Here is a 19915-nt window from a genome sequence, read left to right as displayed (position 1 = left end):
TCTGCGCAGTGAGAGCGAATCATGAAAAGGGAGCTTAGTATGAAAAACCGAACAACTACAACCTGTTGATACAAGAAAAAGAAACGAGTCATATTTGCTGTTTAAAACGTGGAAATGAGAGCCGTCCTAGCATGGAAAGAAATAATTCGTGACCAATGGTGAGACTTTGGATGTTTATGTTTACGCTGTCAACCCGAGGCCTGATGCTGCGTGGTTAGCAACGGCGGTTGCTATGTAAACTAGTGTTAGCCGGCTAGCTTTCGTTAGCCTCAAAGCGATGCGATTGTCGATCACAAAACGACAAAGATGGGAAGCTGGTTAATTCGTCTTATGTGTGAGCTGTCATGAAAAGTGGACTCTCGTTAATATAGAATATCATCGTTAATTTGTGTCACGGTATAGTGTTGAGTGGAGGGTAACGTGAATGTTAAGCTAGCTAGCTCTCCTTAACATTGACTCCTCTGAATTGCCTACTATCTGTACATTTTGATTTATGTAGTACTAAAGTAAATTCATACCTCTATCAACTCATGAGAACAAATCTTTACATTAACAGTCGTACAGTATTCGCCTTATTAAGGTATTCTGTGTATTAAGGATTATTATTTGACCATCCACTTTGTCATATTGCTATTTTCAATGTCAGGAATGAACCTTCAAGCCTGTTTTCACTGTGAATTAATCTGTCAAATATTAATGTCAATCTATAAGTCATTTAATCAGGAAAATGTCACACAAGCAGGTTCACAAAACCAAATGTTGGTAAAATATGCATGTGTGGTTGATAGATTTGTTTCACTCAATCACCACAAAAAAATCAATCAATTAAGCATTAAGTGGTTGGTATAATTTGAACATTCAGTCTTTTATGTTGTCTTTTATGTTGATGCTTTTACCTTGTAGCACTTTGAAATTTACTTCAAATGTAAAGTGCGTTACAAATAAAATGCATTATTATTGTTGTTATTATTATTATTGTTATTATTGTTATTAACTTATCAGCCGCCTGGTCATATGATACTAAAAACTTATCCAGTTCAATATCTTCAAATGTATTATTTTGTTTGATCACCTGTCAAAAACCTAAAGATATTGCTGCAATGTTCTCACATTTTAAAAGCTGGAAACTGTAATGTTTGGTGCTTGTTCTTAATAAGTTGCTTAAATAGTAAAATGATCATCAAAATTGTTGATTAAAATTCATAAGCTCAACAAATTGATAAATCAAACAAAAAATAATCTCTTCACAAGTTGATTATTATCTCTTGCAGTGTTTATGACATCGCCTTCAAGCCGGATGGCAGCCAAGTCATTGTTGCTGCAGGGCTTCGTGTCCTGGTAAGACTAAAGTGTTTTTACATTTAATTTTATTATTATTTATTATTACTGTATTTAATTTATTGTAAATTTGTCGCAGGTTTATGACACAGCTGATGGATCTATCATTCAGCCTTTAAAAGGACACAAAGACATAGTGTACTGTGTGGCCTACGCCAAAGATGGTAATGACCAAATTTCCATTTGTGCACTACACTTTCCTGTATTGGTCATTATTGTTATCTTACTAACTGCACAATCCTTCTACAGGTAAAAGGTTTGCCTCAGGGTCAGCAGACAAAAGCATCATTATTTGGACATCTAAACTGGAGGGTATTTTAAAATATACGTAAGTGTTACTTTTACTCATCACTTTACATTATGTTCTACAGTGTGTGTTTGTGTGTCATTCTTATTTTCTTTCCCCACGTTTTTATGTAGTCACAATGACTCCATCCAGTGTGTTGCCTACAACCCTGTCACTCACCAACTTGCCTCTTGTTCTTCTGGTGACTTTGGTGAGTGCACTGTGAATTTAAGTATCTATACAGGACATTTAAATCATGCACATAATATACAGTAAACCTATTTTAAAAAGACAACTGGACATCAGAGCAATTCTTAGCTTTTATTTTAATATTTTTTAGGTCTGTGGTCACCGGAGCAAAAATCTGTGAACAAACATAAAGTGAGCAGCAAAATAACATGCTGTGGGTAAGTGAAACCTAGTTGTTAACTTCTGTGGTACATTTTCATGTGACACATTTATAATAAAGGGTTTAATTGATTCCAGGTGGACAAACGATGGCCAATACCTTGCCCTTGGCATGATGAATGGAGTGGTGAGCATTCGGAACAAGAATGGAGAGGAGAAGGTCAAGATAGAGCGTCCAGGGGGCACCTCCTCTCCTATCTGGTCCATAGCCTGGAACCCTTCTAAGTTAGTACGACTAAATTACTACTACAGAGGATTGTATAAAAATAGAATTGTATCTCATCTTTACTGTTTTTTTATTAAATGCCTCAAACTGCCAAACACACATTTACACTATCCATCCACGCCACCTAGATTTTTAAGTATAAATGTGCTAGAGTACATTACATTGTAAGTGAATAGCTCCTGTAGAGCAGCAGGTGGCAGCAGTTAACTGGAGACTGGTGGAACTGTTACTATGAGAGGATTATGATGCCTTGGAACAGCCGTCCCTGCTCTCTGATTCCCCCTACAGCCAAAGCCAGGATCTCACCTTTAAACACCATGGAGGACGACTGAACAGGTTATATGAGAGAAAAAGAAGATAAAGATGAAAAATTGCAGGGGGAAGGGTAAAGATTACAGTGATGAAAAACAATGATAACATGTACCGGATACTTATTTTTGGGTGTTAAAACAGTTGAGGTTATCAAGTACAGAGTGCAGATAAGCACAGTAAAACTAAAAGACATGGTTTAAGAGTGGCCTCTTTATTTACTACACCACAGTGTTTCCTCTTTTCTGCTTTCATGAGCTCTCATCATTACAAAAACAACCAAAACTCTATCATTACACTACAGCATGTCTACAGTGCATATGCCTAAAGTCCATCTTGTTGTATTTTCTCAGGGATGAGCACAATGACATTCTGGCTGTGGCAGACTGGGGTCAGAAAATGACCTTCTATCAGCTCAGTGGAAAACAGGTGAATGTCAAGTCCATGTCATAAAAATCCTGAACCCCATCCTGAATACGGTGCCCACGTACAGATAACGTGGTGACTAGGCAATGTGCATATGTACTGAGTTTCATCAGTGCATAGCAAATTTAGTATGCTCCAATAAAAAAACCCGTTCACTTCAAACTCTTGAAAAGGGCATTTAGGTGAGTGAATGTAGGGGGCCTCATTATCTTGCATGGAAAATACCACAAGTATAATAGCGTTTCAAAGCACTGTTAGCCCATTGTATGTGCTATCATTAGCAATAGGAAACAGCACTAGTTAAGTCTGTCCAAAAAATGGCATTGGAAACACTTAACTGATTTAAGACCTGTGTTTCCTGTTGTAATCAAACTGTCAGAGTCTATTGAAACCATTACCATTACAGTACATTGGAAGTGATCCTGCTATGCCTTAATGGCCTCCTCACTGTCCCTCCTTCCTCCTAAATTCCCTGTGGGCAATACCATAATTATAGACAAATATGTACAGTTCGTTACTCTGCCATTATGCCTTAGGCTCATATATTGTCATCGGCCTATTTATCTATTTAAGTGAACATTCTGTTGTGATTTCAGTGCCAAGAATAGTTCGCAATGAAAGAAAAATAACTATGGATTGTCAGGCAGCTTTTTTTTCTAAAATGAGGAGAAACAGATGCATAGAGTTGGGGGACTGATATGATGTTGTGCAAATGGACTTTGAACACTAATACAATAGAAGCTATTTTGAACAGAGAATGACTGTCTCTTTTGTCCATCTTTTCACCAAACACTCAAAGGGAGAGTTGAATGTTGTGTGGACTTTGATGTGTGTTGGCTCAGACAGTGAGAAGTGTTGGCTCAGGCCTCTGGACAATAAATTTGAGGAATGCTTGTTATAAACTTTCTTTAATGTCCATCTCTCTCTTTGTCCCACTCAGATTGGAAAAGACAGGACTCTCACCTACGACCCATGTTGCGTCAGCTACTTTTCCAAGGGCGAGTACATAGTGATGGGCGGCTCTGATAAACAGGCCTCCCTCTACACAAAAGATGGTGTGCGGCTAGGCACCATTGGAGAACAGAATTCCTGGGTGTGGACGTGCCGGGTTAAGCCTGACTCCAACTTTGTGGTGGGTCTACAGCTTGTGAAGCTGTGTGTCCAAAGAAGTTATCCTACACTTGATTGATAGTGTGTGTCAGAGGGAGTGAAGAGGCTGAAGAAAAAAGCTGAAATATAAAGCTCAAACCTGACATTCAGAGTTACTGTATGCATTTCATACATTTCTTGATCTGATAACACTGCGCCTCTTAAGCTGCGCACATACAAAAGTCATTTTATTTTACTGTAACACCTTTGCAGCTTTTCTTTCACTATATTTAACTCAAAGTGATGATGCATTCAAGAGCGAATTGGTTGCTGGCAAATTTTCTCAGTTTTACTGTGTAGATGCTTTAACAACAGGAACATTTTCCCACTCTCACAGTCTTTTCTTAGACGTGTTAATAGGATGTACTGCTACATTGTTATCTCTTATCTAGGTGTTGGGCTGCCAGGATGGGACCATCGCCTGCTACCAGCTTATCTTCAGTACGGTTCACGGCCTCTACAAGGATCGCTATGCTTATAGAGACAGCATGACTGATGTCATTGTCCAGCACCTCATCACTGAGCAAAAAGGTGCACCTATGCTCTGACAACAGGATATTGCATTTATGATAAAATGCCTATTGTGATGCCACTCTAAATAATAGGTTGTATGTGTCTTAAAGCACCATAGTGACATGGGCAAGGATATAGAGGCAGTGTGAACTAAACTATTAACATGAATAATAACTTCAGCAGGACCATGATGTCAGCCATATCAGTCATCCAATTACTCTTTTGTAAGGAAAGGCAGTCTAATGTTTTTCAAATAGCATATATCTCATTTTGACGGAAACTCAAAAATGAAGTGACAGCACATTTCATCAAGTATTTCATTTTTGTAACCATCAGCCCTCAAAGGACTCTCTTAACAGGATGCGTCTGCTATTTGAAGATATTTAAACTTTCCTTGCCATCCTCGACTGTCCATTCTCTTGACTCTCTCCCTCTGATTTCCTCACTCCACAGTGAGGATCAAGTGTCGTGACCTGGTGAAGAAGATCGCCATTTACAGAAATCGCCTCGCTATCCAGCTGCCTGAGAAGATCCTCATCTATGAGCTTTACTCGGATGACTCCTCAGACATGCACTACCGCATCAAGGAGAAAATCTGCAGGAAGTTTGAATGCAACTTGCTAGTGGTCTGCTCTCAGCATATCATCCTTTGCCAGGTTAGGCAGACAGAACAAACACATGAAGCATCCAAAACACTTAAACTTATTATTTCTTGTTTGTGTTCGGTGTCTTTCTTCATATATTCAGGCGAAAAAAAATTCCTTCGGTTATGATTCTTAGACAAAATGTTTGCTGATCTGCAGTGACATTCTTGTTTCTTGTGAATTACACTAATGCACACATGACAGATTGCACAAGACGCTATAGAGACATTTGAACACTATTAACATGATGGAAGCCGAGGGAATCAGTGTTTAGCTGTTCACTACGAGCCCAAACAGCTCAGAGGGGGAAAAAAAAGATAATATCATGGAATTGGTGGTTTTCCAGATGTTTCTGCCTATTTTGCAAAAGGCTCCAGCTGTGCGTGTGCTATGCAGGCTCTGTCTCTCTCCCCCTCTTAACCCCCTTCAAACTGGATAAAGTAAGACAGTTGAATGAAGGCAAAGGACCACAGAGCGAGGGACCAGTGGGTGTCTCTCTGAGTTTCTCTCTGCTTCTTGTCTCTGTGTTTGACAGAGGCTGGTAGGGAGGAGGAGCAGCCATAACAGAGAGGTTATTTCCTTTTAAATCTGTGTGTGTGACAGAGGTGCTTCAGATCTCTCCCTAACAGGCGTGCTTGTGTTTCATTCCTCCAACAGCTTTTAGACCATATAAATGGGCTGTGCACATATGCTGCGTATGTCTGTCAAATCAAATCATTGTTTATTTTTATAGCGTTGCTGTCTTATGTTGAACCACACGTTTTACAACAATGTGCTAAGATGTGTTAGCCATTTACAAATATGTTTTTAATAAAGTAAACAGGCTATGAAATGATAAAACCAGAATTATGTGCTCATACTAACCCTGTCAGTGTTTCATGTGTTATATGTTACTGTGATCTCCTCTCACTCTGCTCTTATGTAGGAGAAGAGACTCCAATGCCTGTCCTTCACCAGTGTCAGGGAAAAAGAATGGGTGATGGAGTCACTAATTCGCTACATCAAAGTGATTGGTGGCCCGCCAGGCAGAGAGGGCCTGCTCGTGGGGTTAAAGAATGGAGCTGTGAGTATTTTGAGAAAATGCATTCCCTCATTAAGTAACCTTAGAAAAGGCACTCCTGCTTGCTGAGGGGTGAGCCAGCAGCCTAGAAAAGAAGCAGTTTACTCCCTGACAAAGAAAAGGTTTTATTTGTAGTCACAGCATGGCAGTCCTGATAGTGTTTATATATATCACAGTTGTATTCAATTCACATTAGTACTGTTGCCCTGTTCTGATTTTGTTCTGCTGGTCATTGTTTTTGTGATGTAGATCCTGAAGATATTTGTTGACAACCCGTTTCCCATCACACTGCTGAAGCTGTCAACATCAGTGCGGTGCCTGGACATGAGCGCCTCCCGCAATAAACTGGCTGTAGTGGATGAGCACAATACTCTCCTGGTCTATGATATCAACAGTAAAGAACTGCTCTTTCAGGTCAGCAGACAGTGGAGAGGGTAAAGGCTAAGGAATGCATGGACAGTATGTATGATTATTTCTATTAGATACTGTTACATATCTTACCCATGTACTCCTGCCTGGTCTGTGTTCCATAGTCACTTCTAGACCTTATTTCCCATCTACCCTCTTTTAGCCGCCTCCACTTTTTTGCTTTCCCTGCAGGAGCCTAATGCTAACAGCGTGGCCTGGAACACCCAGTGTGAGGACATGCTGTGCTTTTCTGGCAACGGCTACCTTAATATCAAGGCTAGCAACTTTCCTGTACACCAGCAGAAGATGCAGGGCTTTATGGTTGGCTACAATGGCTCGAAGATCTTCTGTCTCCACGTCTATTCCATGTCTGCTGTGGAGGTGCCTCAGGTGGGTATCTCAAATATTGTGATTTTCGTTTGTACCACAAACACAAAACACCACTTTTACAGGGTGCTTTTTTGTCACTTTATCAGATAAATATACAGGGTGTCCATAAAGTCTCTTTACAATTTAACACATTTATTACAAAACCAAATAAATAGACAAATCTGTGGAAATTTAATCATTTAATACACCTCTACATGGGCACCATTAGTTGCATGAAGCACATCAAGACGGTACTCGACTTCTTGCCATGTTCGCTGTAGCATAGCCTCATCAATGGTGGCAGTGGCATCAGCGATATTTTGCTTCAGGTCGTTGATCTCCTGTATCTTTGTTCGATACACGATACACAGATGCAATGTGAAAAACTTTGATTGATTCACTTTAATTGTCATTCTCACACATCGCATACATAAAAACGAAATAATGTTTCGCTTAAAATAAAACCGAGAGAATAAATAAAAAGAGGATACAAGGCAAGACATTGCAATATTTTCTAAAATAATTATTATAAATAAATAAGCTAAGAATCAAATTAATGGCTAAGAATCAAATTAAACAACAAATCTGATTCACATATCTCATCAATTGCTTCTGTTAGTTATTAGTTTAGTAATTAGTAATTAGTTTTTTTGAATTGTAAAGAGACTTTGTGGACACCCTGTATGATAAAGATGTAATGTTGCCCCCTTCTTATTTATTGCAGCAGTTTTCACGGTATAAATTCGTAATGCTTTTTGACATTGATGTTGTTGCTTTGTCCAGTCAGCACCCATGTACCAGTACCTGGAGAGGAAGATGTTTAAAGAGGCCTACCACATTGCCTGTCTGGGCGTGACAGACAGTGACTGGAGGGATTTAGCAACAGAGGCCCTGGAGGGACTTGACTTTGACACCGCCAAGAAGGCCAGTCAGACACACACAAATCTGATAAAGACCAATGTCACCAACCTATATGTTTTACTACAACACTCTAAGAGTCCATCCTCTAAATTGTTTTCTTTTCCCATTTTCAGGCCTTTATCAGAATAAGGGACCTGCGTTACTTGGAGCTCATCAATAGCATTGAGGTAAAACATACTCTGTAGAAAGAGAAAAAAGAAAATTTGTCAATATTATGCAAAGCTAAGTTCACAATTTTCTGTTACTGCTCTTGCCAGAGCTGACATCATCACAGTTAGACAAGGCTCGGGGGAGCCAATTGCAATTATTATTGTCATCATATATTTAATTGCTAGGCGTTTGTTTGGACTATACTTCAAAGCCCTGAACAAGAAAGGACCTGTAACTTGGATGACCTTCTTGGCTCCTGTCCACCTGCATGCAAAGAAGCATTGAGACATAGCAAAGCATGTTCTTTAATATGTTTTCAGAGCAGAGTAAAGTGTGTTGGAACTTGGCTGCAGGAGAATGTTTCTGAAGTTTTCCCCATTGAAAAGGAGAGATGTACATTTGTGGAAATGTGTTTTTTTTTCTGTAAGATGACTTGATACAGAAAGAAAAAATGTTTTTGTTCTCTAATTATGTTATGACTGTGTTATAAGAGTTTGATGAACGTCGATTTCATCAAGCAACCCAATAGTTTGTTGGTGCCTTCTGTGTGTGTGTGTGAACACACATGCACAATGGTTGTGTGTGAGTTTGTGTACATGCATGTAAATGTTTATTACTGTACACATGCCAGTGTTTGTGTTGACTGATTTGCAGGAGAGGAAGAAGCGGGGTGAGAGCGACAATGAGTTGTTCCTGGCAGACGTCTATGCCTACCAGGGGAAATTCCATGAGGCAGCCAAGCTCTACAAACGTACAGGCCAAGAATCCAGAGCCCTGAGCATGTACACTGACCTGCGCATGTTTGAGTATGCCAAGGTGATTAAATCATCGATTGACAAAAACATAGGCATGCACGTACAACATACCTTTATATCAATGCAGACAGCAAGACCTGGAAAGTATTGCATGTTTTAGGGGTGTATAGAACATATGTTTTTCCTCATCATATGGAGTTATGCCAAGTTGGGGCCCTGCACTGCATTCAAACTCGCCCCCTTTACCGTCTGTCTTTCATCTCCTCATATATCACTGGAATCTCCACATATATCATTGGATCAGTACACACACACCAAGCTTTTACACATGTATCTGTGTGTAAAACAAAGCTAACTTACACACACAGTTAAAGTTGTAAATGGAGCTCAAACGGAAAGAAATAAGGCAAGCGTCTGCTCTTGCATACTTTGATGAGGAGGTCAGTCGGAGTTGAGACAAGTTCATGCTTTATTATGTTTACATGTGGGGGGACACTTTGATCATCAGCATTACATTCACATTGCCGGAGCAGATGACACAGCCATGACTTGTTCATGTATATTTGTGTGTGTGTGTGTGTGTGTGTCTGTGTGTGTCTTTTTGTATCAGATTGTATGTGTGTTTTGATGTGGCTGCTGTATATTTATGTGGCTGTGTGGCCATCTGTTCCTACAGGCTGTTTGTTTTAGGTAGGATGGACATCGGAGAGAAAGGCCTTCTAGTCGCCTGCTGTTTGTGTGACTCTCTTCCTGCTGTCTCGGCCTTGACCCTCATGCTTCTGTCTGTCTGAACATGACTTTGCATCAGTATTCTACTTGTACCATTAACCATGTTACATACTCTTCTTGCTTGTCAGCAGTGTTAGTGGAGGTTTTTCTCTCACCTGTTGTTATGTTAGTAAGTTTGGTGTGTGTGTGTGTGTGTGTGTGTGTGTGTGTGTGTGTCTTGCTGTTTGCAGGAGTTTGTCGGAGCGACAGATCCTAAGAGCTCTCGGATCCTGATGACCAAGCAGGCAGACTGGGCTAAGAGTAGCAAGGAGCCCCGGGCAGCAGCAGAGATGTACCTGTCAGCAGGAGAGCATCTCAAAGCCATAGACATCATAGGCGAGCACGGCTGGGCAGACATGTAGGTGTCAGTGTATGAAACACTCGAGAAACTTTTTTTTTTTTGTGCACAATTTTTTGCCCACTATGTAATAGCAGTAGGCACACTTTCCTGTTCATAACTGAACAAAAGAGAGTATTATTAAGTTAATAAAGCTAGAATTGTTCACACACTACATTCTAAGTGTAAAATGTCTCAATTTAACTGTCAGTGGCAGAACTCTCAGTTCTTTGGCTTTCTTGGTTTGACAGACATACTGTACGCTCACAGACATGGATGAATACCATTGGAAGAGTGATGATATTTTTTCATTTTTGTTTCAAAAGGAGAGGCAAGTGAGCGTGGGATAGAGAGGAGGGGAAATATAAGAAAGGGCCAGATTTAAAGCCTGATGTAGATTCAAATCCTGATCCAAGGTTCATTGTGGTGCAAATACATACTGTATCCAACTGAGTCATCAACATGCTTCAACCATTGCAGTCTCCTGATTTGCTTCGTTTAATTTTAAACTGTGTGTTGCTTACTTGGCTGCACAAGGCATCAATAGTAAATATCCAGAACACATGTCTTTCACACAGAGGATCAGTATTAAAAGGTGTCTTTTACGTGCTGAATGAAAGCTACGATAGCTGATAAAGTCTACAAGCTTTCACTCATACATCCATAGCCATAGGAAAGTGGGGTGTGTGTTGTTGGAAACCAGGCAGATTGATAAGCCTGTGTCTGGTGGTCGTATCAGACCTCGCTGCTGACCCTTTGTCTGCATGCTGTAAGTCTCCTGTGGTGCTACCAGTGGGTCAGCACTACAAACGCTATAGCTGAACAGAGCTCTTCAACCTGTATCAGATTCAGCTAGTGACCCTGATGGGTTCACATTCTTTTTGCAGCCATAGTTTGATAGAGCAGATCCCGATGTAAGGGGTTATCTGCACTCACCCTCTCTGTGCGAACTAATTTCTCTCTCCTCTGATCCAGGCTGATCGACATCGCTCGTAAGCTGGACAAGGCTGAACGTGAACCGTTGTCAAAGTGTGCGTTCTACTTCAAGAAACTGAAGCACCATGGCTATGCCTCAGAGACTTATTCCAAGATGGGGGACTTGCAGGCTCTGGTGCAGCTGCATGTGGAAACCCGGCACTGGGATGAGGTCTGACACACTTACACACACAAGAGGCACACCTGCTCAGCTCATCATGACTTATATATAGAGTGTCCTTTGACAATCACATAAATATAATGTGAACCACATAGGACTGTGCCAAATAAACTTCTGTGGTATTCAGAAACCTATATAAAAACATAAATCACAAAATAAGCCACTTTAAGTTCATAACTTGTTCAGCTTTTGCAGGGATCTCTTGAAAAGTATATAGTATTTGTTAAAGTACCTGCAACTGTATGCAAGACAATCCATCTGCCTGATTTTCCTTATACACTGACAAACCAAAACCATGCACACACTCCAGAGCTAATCATCCAGCTTTGGATTTCTCTGAATCCATGCCCACATGATGATTAGAGAGTGAGAAGCACAAAACACTCTACCGCACTGAAAGAGTATCAGCTTAGAGCTCTATTCTGCTTCCAATCATATTCCTCCATCAGGGCAGATCATGCTGCCGGGACAAGAAGAAAATATTGCATTTCTTTAATCCATCTGCAGTCTTTAATCGAGTTAAAGGCGTTACAGAGATGCACATTGGCGATTTGCATGCTGAAACAGAAGAGCCAAAAACAGAACATCGAATCATGATCACATGCTTATGCTGTTGTGTCTGAGGAAGTCTTTGTGGATATTTATTTGATCCCCTGAGAAAAAGGAGAAACAGCAGTGAAAGGGGAGACAGAGGCTGAGAAAACTATTGGGCTTTATGTGCTTCACTAGATGAGGTGGACACCAAGACAGGACAGAGTGCAGACTGAGTTACAGCGTGGGCCATATGGATGCTATTGACTGCACCCCTTGCTTTTCTAAAACAAAGTATTTCTTTAAATGACTTTGGGCTCTCTAACTTGGGACACACACACACACATTCTCTCTTTTGCTGTATGGTATGACCGGTCTGTGTTTCTTGGCTTAGGTTTTGTTACAGGACATTTAGATTAATCAGTCACTGTGACAGGCAAATATGTGTCCACAGGGCACTACAACAGTTCTTTATACCCTGTCATTCAAACAGCGCAAGAGCCGCAGTTGTAGTTCTAATTGAGTGTGAAATCAACTTAGCTCATATACTTTTCTTTGTTCTGAACTAATTAATAATGTTGTAGAAATGTTTTGACTGGAAGTAATGTGTGTTTCTCTGCATAGTATGTGGTAATTCCTGAGTCCCTAATCAGCTGCAGTGCAGCTGTAATTACCCAGGGCAGTCTGATGCAGTTCTCTATATATTACAATCTATGGGACACATATGTTTTCATGTCAACTCATTAATGTTTTACATCAAACCAATTGTCTGCGCTCTCACCTGTCCTTTTCTCAGGCCTTCTCACTGGTGGAAAAGCATCCACAGTTCAGAAATGATGTCTTTGTGCCTTATGCCCAGTGGTTGGCTGAAAACGACCGCTTTGAGGAGGCACAAAAAGGTGAGTTTTCATCATCAACAGGCCTGCACCTTCACCTTCAGTCAGCCTGTATTGAATGCTCAGGTGTATACACTCACATTCTCCTTTAAAATATATGTTTGAATGTATGTAATGACTGTTTCAGTGAACATTAAAGTATACAGTAACAGCCAGTGTTTACATATGGAAGTGATAAAGCTTGGGCAGCTCTAGACATTTTTCACTACTTCCTTAAGATTCTCTGTATCCACTGTAAAACATGATCCTCTTTGCTGGGGCAGAGCAGTACTGAGCTGCACTGCCTGTTAACCGAATGACATGCATGCATGCCTCTAATCACCAGTACTACAAGCGGCTCTGATGATGATTACCAACTGTAACCATAGTTATAATCAGCTCATAGATTTATAATTATGATCTCAGCAGGCATATTTCCTCTTCTACATAATCTTCCTCTGCCTGTCTCGAGATGGAATACATGTCTGAACAGGCCTGATTGTATTGGAGCTTGCTTATGGTCATGCATTTTGCTGATTGTGTGTATTTTAGTCAGGCGGTGATGCAGTATTGTGTAACTGGTGATTGCTTCAGGCCTGTCTCCTGTCCTCTACACTGGGACTTCTCCATAACAGAAATAGTTTAGGCTTGACTGACACGTTTCTTACAGTATGTCTTTACTTTGACAATATATTTCAGTTTCATTCATTCAGATCATATATGATTCTAATGACTTAAGATTAATAAAGGCAATTCACTAATGTAAGTGAAATGTAATGATCATTAAATTGCATCAATGTAATGTTATAAACTTGATAGAACTAATTTCCTTTTATACACATAAAAACATTTTGGGTACTGATATGACCATACATACTAAAGATGACCATACAATGTTTATTTACCATTATAACACACGGTAAAGTGTGTTGCTCATGACCAGGAATTTGCTGCAACATTGCTGTACTCCACATGCTTGTTAGCGTGTCTTTTGTGTTTCTGTAAGGGTCACTTAAGGGGAAAGGCATTTGTACTCCTTCCCAACATTAACCAACAGCAGCTGAATGTGTTTTTTATCCAGTTAGGTAGTCTGATAAATATTTGCCACTAATATGTCCTGACCCCCACTGTGGTTGCAGGGGCCAGGGTCGCTGGTGGGGTCGATTCCCTGAAGCTGCTTCTAATTACCCTCTGATAGGAACATGAAGAACAGCGCTTGTGTTTATTAGAGCTTTAAAATCAGAGCGGTTTGGTGTTTGATATTCAGGAGCCGCCTCCCTGTTTCGAAAAGACTTATGTTAGTTATTACACATAAAAAATGAGGAAGTATTTGTCTTGTATACAGATTGGTTTTGGCATTTAACATGCAAATGTGTGTGTGTACCCCTCATGCGTGTTTTTTTTTTAAAGATACAATAAAACTCTGTAGTTTGAGAATGCAATTTTACCAGAAAACCCAGCCAATCCTGACTGATTCTTTACAGACGCATGTGACTGTGACATAATACATTCATAAAAAGCTTTTCTATCTCTGCCAAACAGGACACGAGAGGCATCTTTGCTCAACAACAAAAACAAAGAGCTCTTCCTACTCAAGCTTCATTAAAAGAAAGAGAAGCTATAATACTTGTCATTAATACTTGCCTACTGTTTGATATTAATAGAAATCATTTCTGGCAAGTACAGCGCAAAGACACCAAAACAATGACAACTTCACACCAAAGATGTCACCCAGAAATAAAGAAATAAATCATATTTTTCTAGGTTGTCACATTAAATCCAGCAGAGACCATTTTTCTGGGGCTCCATAATAATAATTCATATTTCTACTTTCCGTCTTTCACTCTTTAGCATTTCACAAGGCTGGGCGACAGAACGAAGCTGTGAAAGTCCTGGAACAGCTTACCCATAATGCAGTGGTGGAGAACAGGTTCAACGATGCAGGGTACTATTACTGGATGCTGTCTATGCAGTGTCTGGATATTGCTAGAGGTGAGGTGTTTCTTCACTGCGCTTACACACAATCTGCACCCACTGCAAAGATTAGTTTTTACTGCACAGCTTAATGCATTTACTGTTTTCTACTAATCTCTTTCATGTGTCTGCGTTTGTCTGAAACAGAAAGTGAAGACCAGAGGGATGAAATGCTGAAGAAGTTTGAACGTTTTCAGCATCTTGCTGAGCTCTACCACGTCTATCGCTCCATTCAGCGTTACACGGTGAGAACATGATACTTTGTCAACCCTAATCTTGCAAAGCCAGACCAGACAGAACTGGGAGGGCGCTTTGAAATCATGAGGCAGCCGGTTGATTGGTTGTCAGATTGAAATCGCCTAGCCATGGAAACAGTACCTACAATGTGGTTAGATTTCTGTTTGGGTACAAACAAGTTCAGGTTGCTTCTATAGTTTTTTTTTTAAACCTGAAGTTTACTGACAACCCACTGTGTTCCTGCAATTTTTTAATCAACCTTTGCACTCAAATTTCTCCAGACCTCTGTGAGTTTGACAAGACGGAGGTCTGGTTCTGCAAGATTATGTCAATACAAAAAGAGACTGTGAGTAAAGGAGAAATTAAGATATGTGTAGAGGTTGTTAGTTAAAGGAACAACAGAGAGATCAGAGTGTTAAGGAACAGGCACTCAAGGGAAATTTAATTAGCTTGAATTACTCAGGAAATACCATTATTAGACTCTTGCTACCTAAAAGTTGATTGACAGAAAAAATCAGATGGATGTATTACACATAACTGCTTGCAGTGATAGATACCCTTTATGCCAGAGTCAAAAAGGCTCACTTCCTAAAACCCCTCTGAACCCTATCACCATGGTAACCAGCTGCTTGATTGATCACGATGACTGCTTCATCAGTGGTCTTCACCAAGCCCCCAGCCCTAACCTACTTACAAACAAGCAATTCCTGGTTATGAGCATTTTATGGGTGATCTGGCCTGTGTCAGTGTCCTCAGTTTGTTGTTACAGCTTTCTGCTCTGCCGTGGTCACACCCCTGCAATGGAGAGGCATCTTTAGTGATCCAGACCAGAGCAGGAAACCTCGATATCTCACTTTAACTCTCCCAGACAGGCACTATAGATTTAACTATCAACTTTTGTGATAAAGTGCTGCTAGTGAGTACCATAGCAGGTTCTCTATTCCCTTTCACCCCAAAAAGGTGACTAGGCCTCTGTGAAGTGGGATGAGGGAGGGTGCAGAGTTGGGCAGATTTTGGACCAGATTAAAAGATGGAAAAATTAAGTAGGATGGGCTCCTTTTAATCTCTGAAATCTTATCAGAGATTTTTCAAGTGTTTTGATATCCCTCCTCTAACATCCTTCATTTTTTTAACTGTTTTTGTCCGTAGGATGAACCCTTCAGTTCTCACATGCCAGAGACGCTGTTCAACATCTGCAGGTTCCTCCTAAACAACCTCACCAAAGACATACCACCAGGTATTTCTAAAGTGTATCCTTCCGTGTGAGAAAGTAGTCTTAACATAAGATATCAAACAAATATTTTTATGAAGAAAGCCTTTGTAGGGTCTTCTCTCTCTGGAAATCTCTCAAGAACAGACATGCCTATCTGAAATCAAGACTGCCAGCAACAGTGATGATAAAGTGGTGGAAAAGAGATGTAAGTGGGGGGAAAACGGAAGAGTTGGCGCCGCTGCGGAAATCATGCTGCTGCTGAGAGAAAGAAAAGGGGTGATGATGGGGCGGAGGAGAGGATGCCTGAAATAGGCACATTCTGAGTTATGTAAACAAACACTTTGATTACTGAAATTTGGACATGTGCTTATATACATAAACATGAAACAATATGCTTTAATTTGAATGCACATGAAGCCACCCATACCCATAGCCACACAGACAAATCTATGTAGTCACACGCAGCAGAGGCATGGTGTGAGGACAGAAATCCCGGCCTTTGAGGAGCAAATCAGGCTGAGCAGCTGCGATCCACTGTGGCCAAACTGAGCTGTTCCAGAAACTTTGAACTTAGATTTATAGTCTTAGCCAGGCTGTGTTGGACTTGGTTTGAACAATTACACACAATGTCACAGAAAAGCTGCGCTAAACACGTTACACAATACGAGGACACGCATTTATCAACAGCTCCAGCCGTGGAGCAGAACTGGGTGTGTGGGAGGAGATGGAGAGTAGCTGAGTGGAGACGAAAGGAGAGGAGTAGTGTTAAGTTTTGGGTAATGGAGGAGTGCCAGCAGAGAGCTTTTGCAGCTGGAACTCATTGACCTGTCATTGCCACTCTCGGGGCTGCTCCCTCAACAATCTGTCTCCATATAAATACAAATAAGCAACCATTTCCTCATCTCAAACACAAACAGGCTCACAGGTTTGCATGAGCATACACACACATAAGACCACAAACAACCTAGCGAAGGTATTACTTTTCAAGGCGTTTGGCAAATGTTCCTGGCTCCACTGTTCTACACATGAAGAGAAATGAGGGAATATAGCTGTATATCTCTTTATAAATGTACACAAGTGTTCAAATTTCCACATAAAAAAAGAGATTTCTAGAAATCAATATTCCAGTTTAGACTGCCAAACCTTCCTCTTACATACATTAGTGTTCCTTGACCTGATAATAAGTAACACCTTGTATGCGTTGGCCAAGCAGAGTGGAAAACTGGGTGCATATAAGCTTGCCAGGTATTCGTATGAGAAGCTTCAGGAGCTGCACATTCCCTCTCGCTTCCAGGAGTCCATAGAACTGGGCAGCCTCACCATTCGCTCCAAACCCTTCCACGACAGTGAGGTGTGTTAAAGACTTGGTAATAGTATCCAATATGCATATATTAGAGCATCCTCATCCTGTGCTCTTGGGTTAAACTTTCATGTTTTTACTGCAGGACCTGATTGAGGGCATGATGTGCTACCGCTGCTCCACCAACAATCCCCTGCTGAACAACCAGGGCAGCGTGTGCATCAACTGCAGGCAGCCTTTCATCTATTCAGCTTCATCATACGGTCAGGGAGTGACAAATATATTGTGAAGTGCACACTGCCAGAAATAACTCCATTTGTGTTTTTAATGTAACGTATCTCCCTTGTGTACAGAGGTGCTGCCTCTGGTGCAGTTCTACCTGGAGGAAGGCATTGGTGATGAGGAGGCTGTGTCTCTTATTGATCTAGAAGTTCCTCACACAGATCAGAGAGATGCACGCTGGCAGGATATGGACAATGGTGGTATCCTTTGATCATTAGTGTGACTGCACAGTAAAAGATAACTCGCATGCTTTGTAGGAATTAATAACTCGGCTGATCTGGTGAGACTGTATCCCTGCCCTAACAACAACGCACATCTCTTCGAAATTGAGCACGTGACCCTCCTCCGCCTTGTGACAGTTCTAAGAAACTGTTTAGTCTGCGTTGGCCTCGATTCTGTGTTGGTGGGTAAGCTGTCAGAGCTAAGTCATCTTAGCTCTTGAGCTAATAGGGTTAGCGAGGCTCTCCTGTCTCATCTTAATGACACTAACCCTCCGAGAGCCGTAGCCACAGCCCTAGTGCAGGGATTAACCTGCATTAGCCGACAGACACTCAAGGGCACCGAGGTCTGCTCTGTTCTTGCAGAGCCACGTTGTGACTGACAGGCACGACTGATTGGTATTTTGAACAGTCTCTGTTCTTGAAATAGTCTCTGGGGATAATTTTGTCAAGGCTTTTCCTGTCTTGAACACATATATAATTACATAAAAATACCTTATTATAGAAAAAATAATAAATATGACATTGAAATGTATAAAGGTATGATGAAATGTATGGATTGTTTGGGCTATTTGTTCTCAATTAACACTAATCAGAGCTGCAGGCTTTAAGGATGGATGATGGCTTTGATGATACGGAGGAAGACCCATTCACAGCCAAAATGAGCTTTGAGGTAAGGAGGGAAAGGACAGAAGAAATTAGGCAATTAATATTCCACCAACTGGGCAGACCGGCTGGAGAAGGTGAAAGGTACATAGTCCATATTAGAACGTGGATGTGTTTGTCTGTGTTTCTAAACAGCAGGGGGGCTCAAACTTTGTCCCCGTCAAGGTGAGTCGCTCAGTGCTGCGCTCCATGAGCAGGAGGGATGTCCTGATCAAACGTTGGCCCAGGCCACTCAAATGGGAATACTTCCGCTCCCTGCTGCCTGATGTGAGCATCACCATGTGCCCCACCTGCTTCAAGGTACAGCATTTATAAGACACATGGCCAGTATAACCTGATGTGAACCACAGATAAAGTCTCTCTTTGTCTTTCACCAACCTGCCCTTTTTTATTGATTTTCTTTCATGTACTGTTGCTTTTCTTCTCTAGAAAACATGTCTTTTCATATTTACTCTAATGTTTCTGTGCTTGTGTTTCCTCGTAGATGTTCCACAGTGAGGATTATGAGCTTCTGGTGCTTCAGCACAACTGCTGCCCTTACTGTCGCCGACCCATCGATGAACCAAACTGATTTTGATCTTACAGTTGATTTTCTGACACTTTTTTGTCATTATACTTTAATTTGTCTTGTAATAGCTGTCATTGTAATATCCATAGATCTGTTTGTTGTCATGTGAATTTCCTCCTTACTTATTCTAAGTAATACCTGTAGTGTTGGTCATTATAGACTGAAAGAAAAGTGCACTGTCAGCCAGTGAACCTGACTGGATTATTGGGATCAGATTACCTTATTAGAGCTGTCACTGATAACATCATTACTTTAAAGGTTATTTTTCCAGGCTATTTATTTGACAGACAGTGAGTATAGCGACAGGAAACTAGGGAGCGTGTGAGGGGTATGACATGCAGTACGAGTCCTCCGGCTGAGGTTTGAAACATGGATGTTGCGGTTATGGGGTACATGCCTTAACCATTAGGTCATCAGGGTGCCTGAACATCATCAGTTTAAAGGGAACATGGGTGTAGAGTGTAAAAAAAATATTGCTATGAAAACAAATTTATTTAAACAACACTATTTTGACTTAATAGGATAAATGTATTTGCTATGTAGAGATTGTTATTCAAAAAGACCATATTTATCTGCCAAGTTTTGCATTCTACAGGCTTATATACTGAAGCCGTACTGTATTTTTTATATCAGTATAGGAGAATGTTTTTTATATATTGTTACAAATGGGAAAACAAGCCTCATTCAATAAACTATTTTGGTATTTTTGATTACTGTGTTTTTTTAAATGATACAACAAGTTGAGTAATAACTTCTTACTCTTTCAGATCGAACTTTTATGTCTGTGAAAGAGAGGGCTGGAGGTAGAGTGCATGCTATGAGCATCAT

The 19915-nt window shown here is 40.7% G+C and overlaps 1 protein-coding gene across 7 annotated transcripts; it reads left to right on the top strand.

Annotated features, from left to right (window-relative positions):
- Positions 1-77: 77 nt before the first annotated feature.
- ift122 (intraflagellar transport 122 homolog (Chlamydomonas)) lies at positions 78-19753 on the top strand. Of its 7 annotated transcripts, none has more exons than XM_053316865.1 (29): positions 78-158; positions 1272-1338; positions 1418-1502; positions 1588-1666; positions 1759-1835; positions 1965-2031; positions 2111-2257; positions 2921-2996; positions 3934-4125; positions 4535-4673; positions 5109-5311; positions 6225-6362; positions 6609-6773; positions 6960-7157; positions 7920-8060; positions 8171-8224; positions 8862-9023; positions 9922-10088; positions 11043-11214; positions 12551-12653; positions 14481-14621; positions 14760-14848; positions 15990-16090; positions 17239-17404; positions 17499-17616; positions 17707-17835; positions 18450-18526; positions 18655-18819; positions 19004-19753. In XM_053316865.1, the coding sequence occupies exons 1-29, from the start codon at positions 115-117 to the stop codon at positions 19088-19090; spliced, it is 3549 nt and encodes a 1182-aa protein (XP_053172840.1). In that variant the 5' UTR covers positions 78-114; the 3' UTR covers positions 19091-19753. The 7 variants fall into 7 exon arrangements, with proteins under 7 accessions (XP_053172840.1, XP_053172839.1, XP_053172842.1 ...); XM_053316864.1 differs by having other exon boundaries at positions 14751-14848; XM_053316867.1 differs by lacking the exon at positions 8171-8224.
- Positions 19754-19915: the final 162 nt, after the last annotated feature.

This window comes from Scomber japonicus, chromosome 4, assembly GCF_027409825.1.
Source record: "Scomber japonicus isolate fScoJap1 chromosome 4, fScoJap1.pri, whole genome shotgun sequence".
Lineage (NCBI taxonomy): Eukaryota > Metazoa > Chordata > Actinopteri > Scombriformes > Scombridae > Scomber > Scomber japonicus.
The sequence above is the reverse complement of the archived record's forward strand: the minus strand, read 5'-3'. Positions and strand labels throughout refer to the sequence as shown.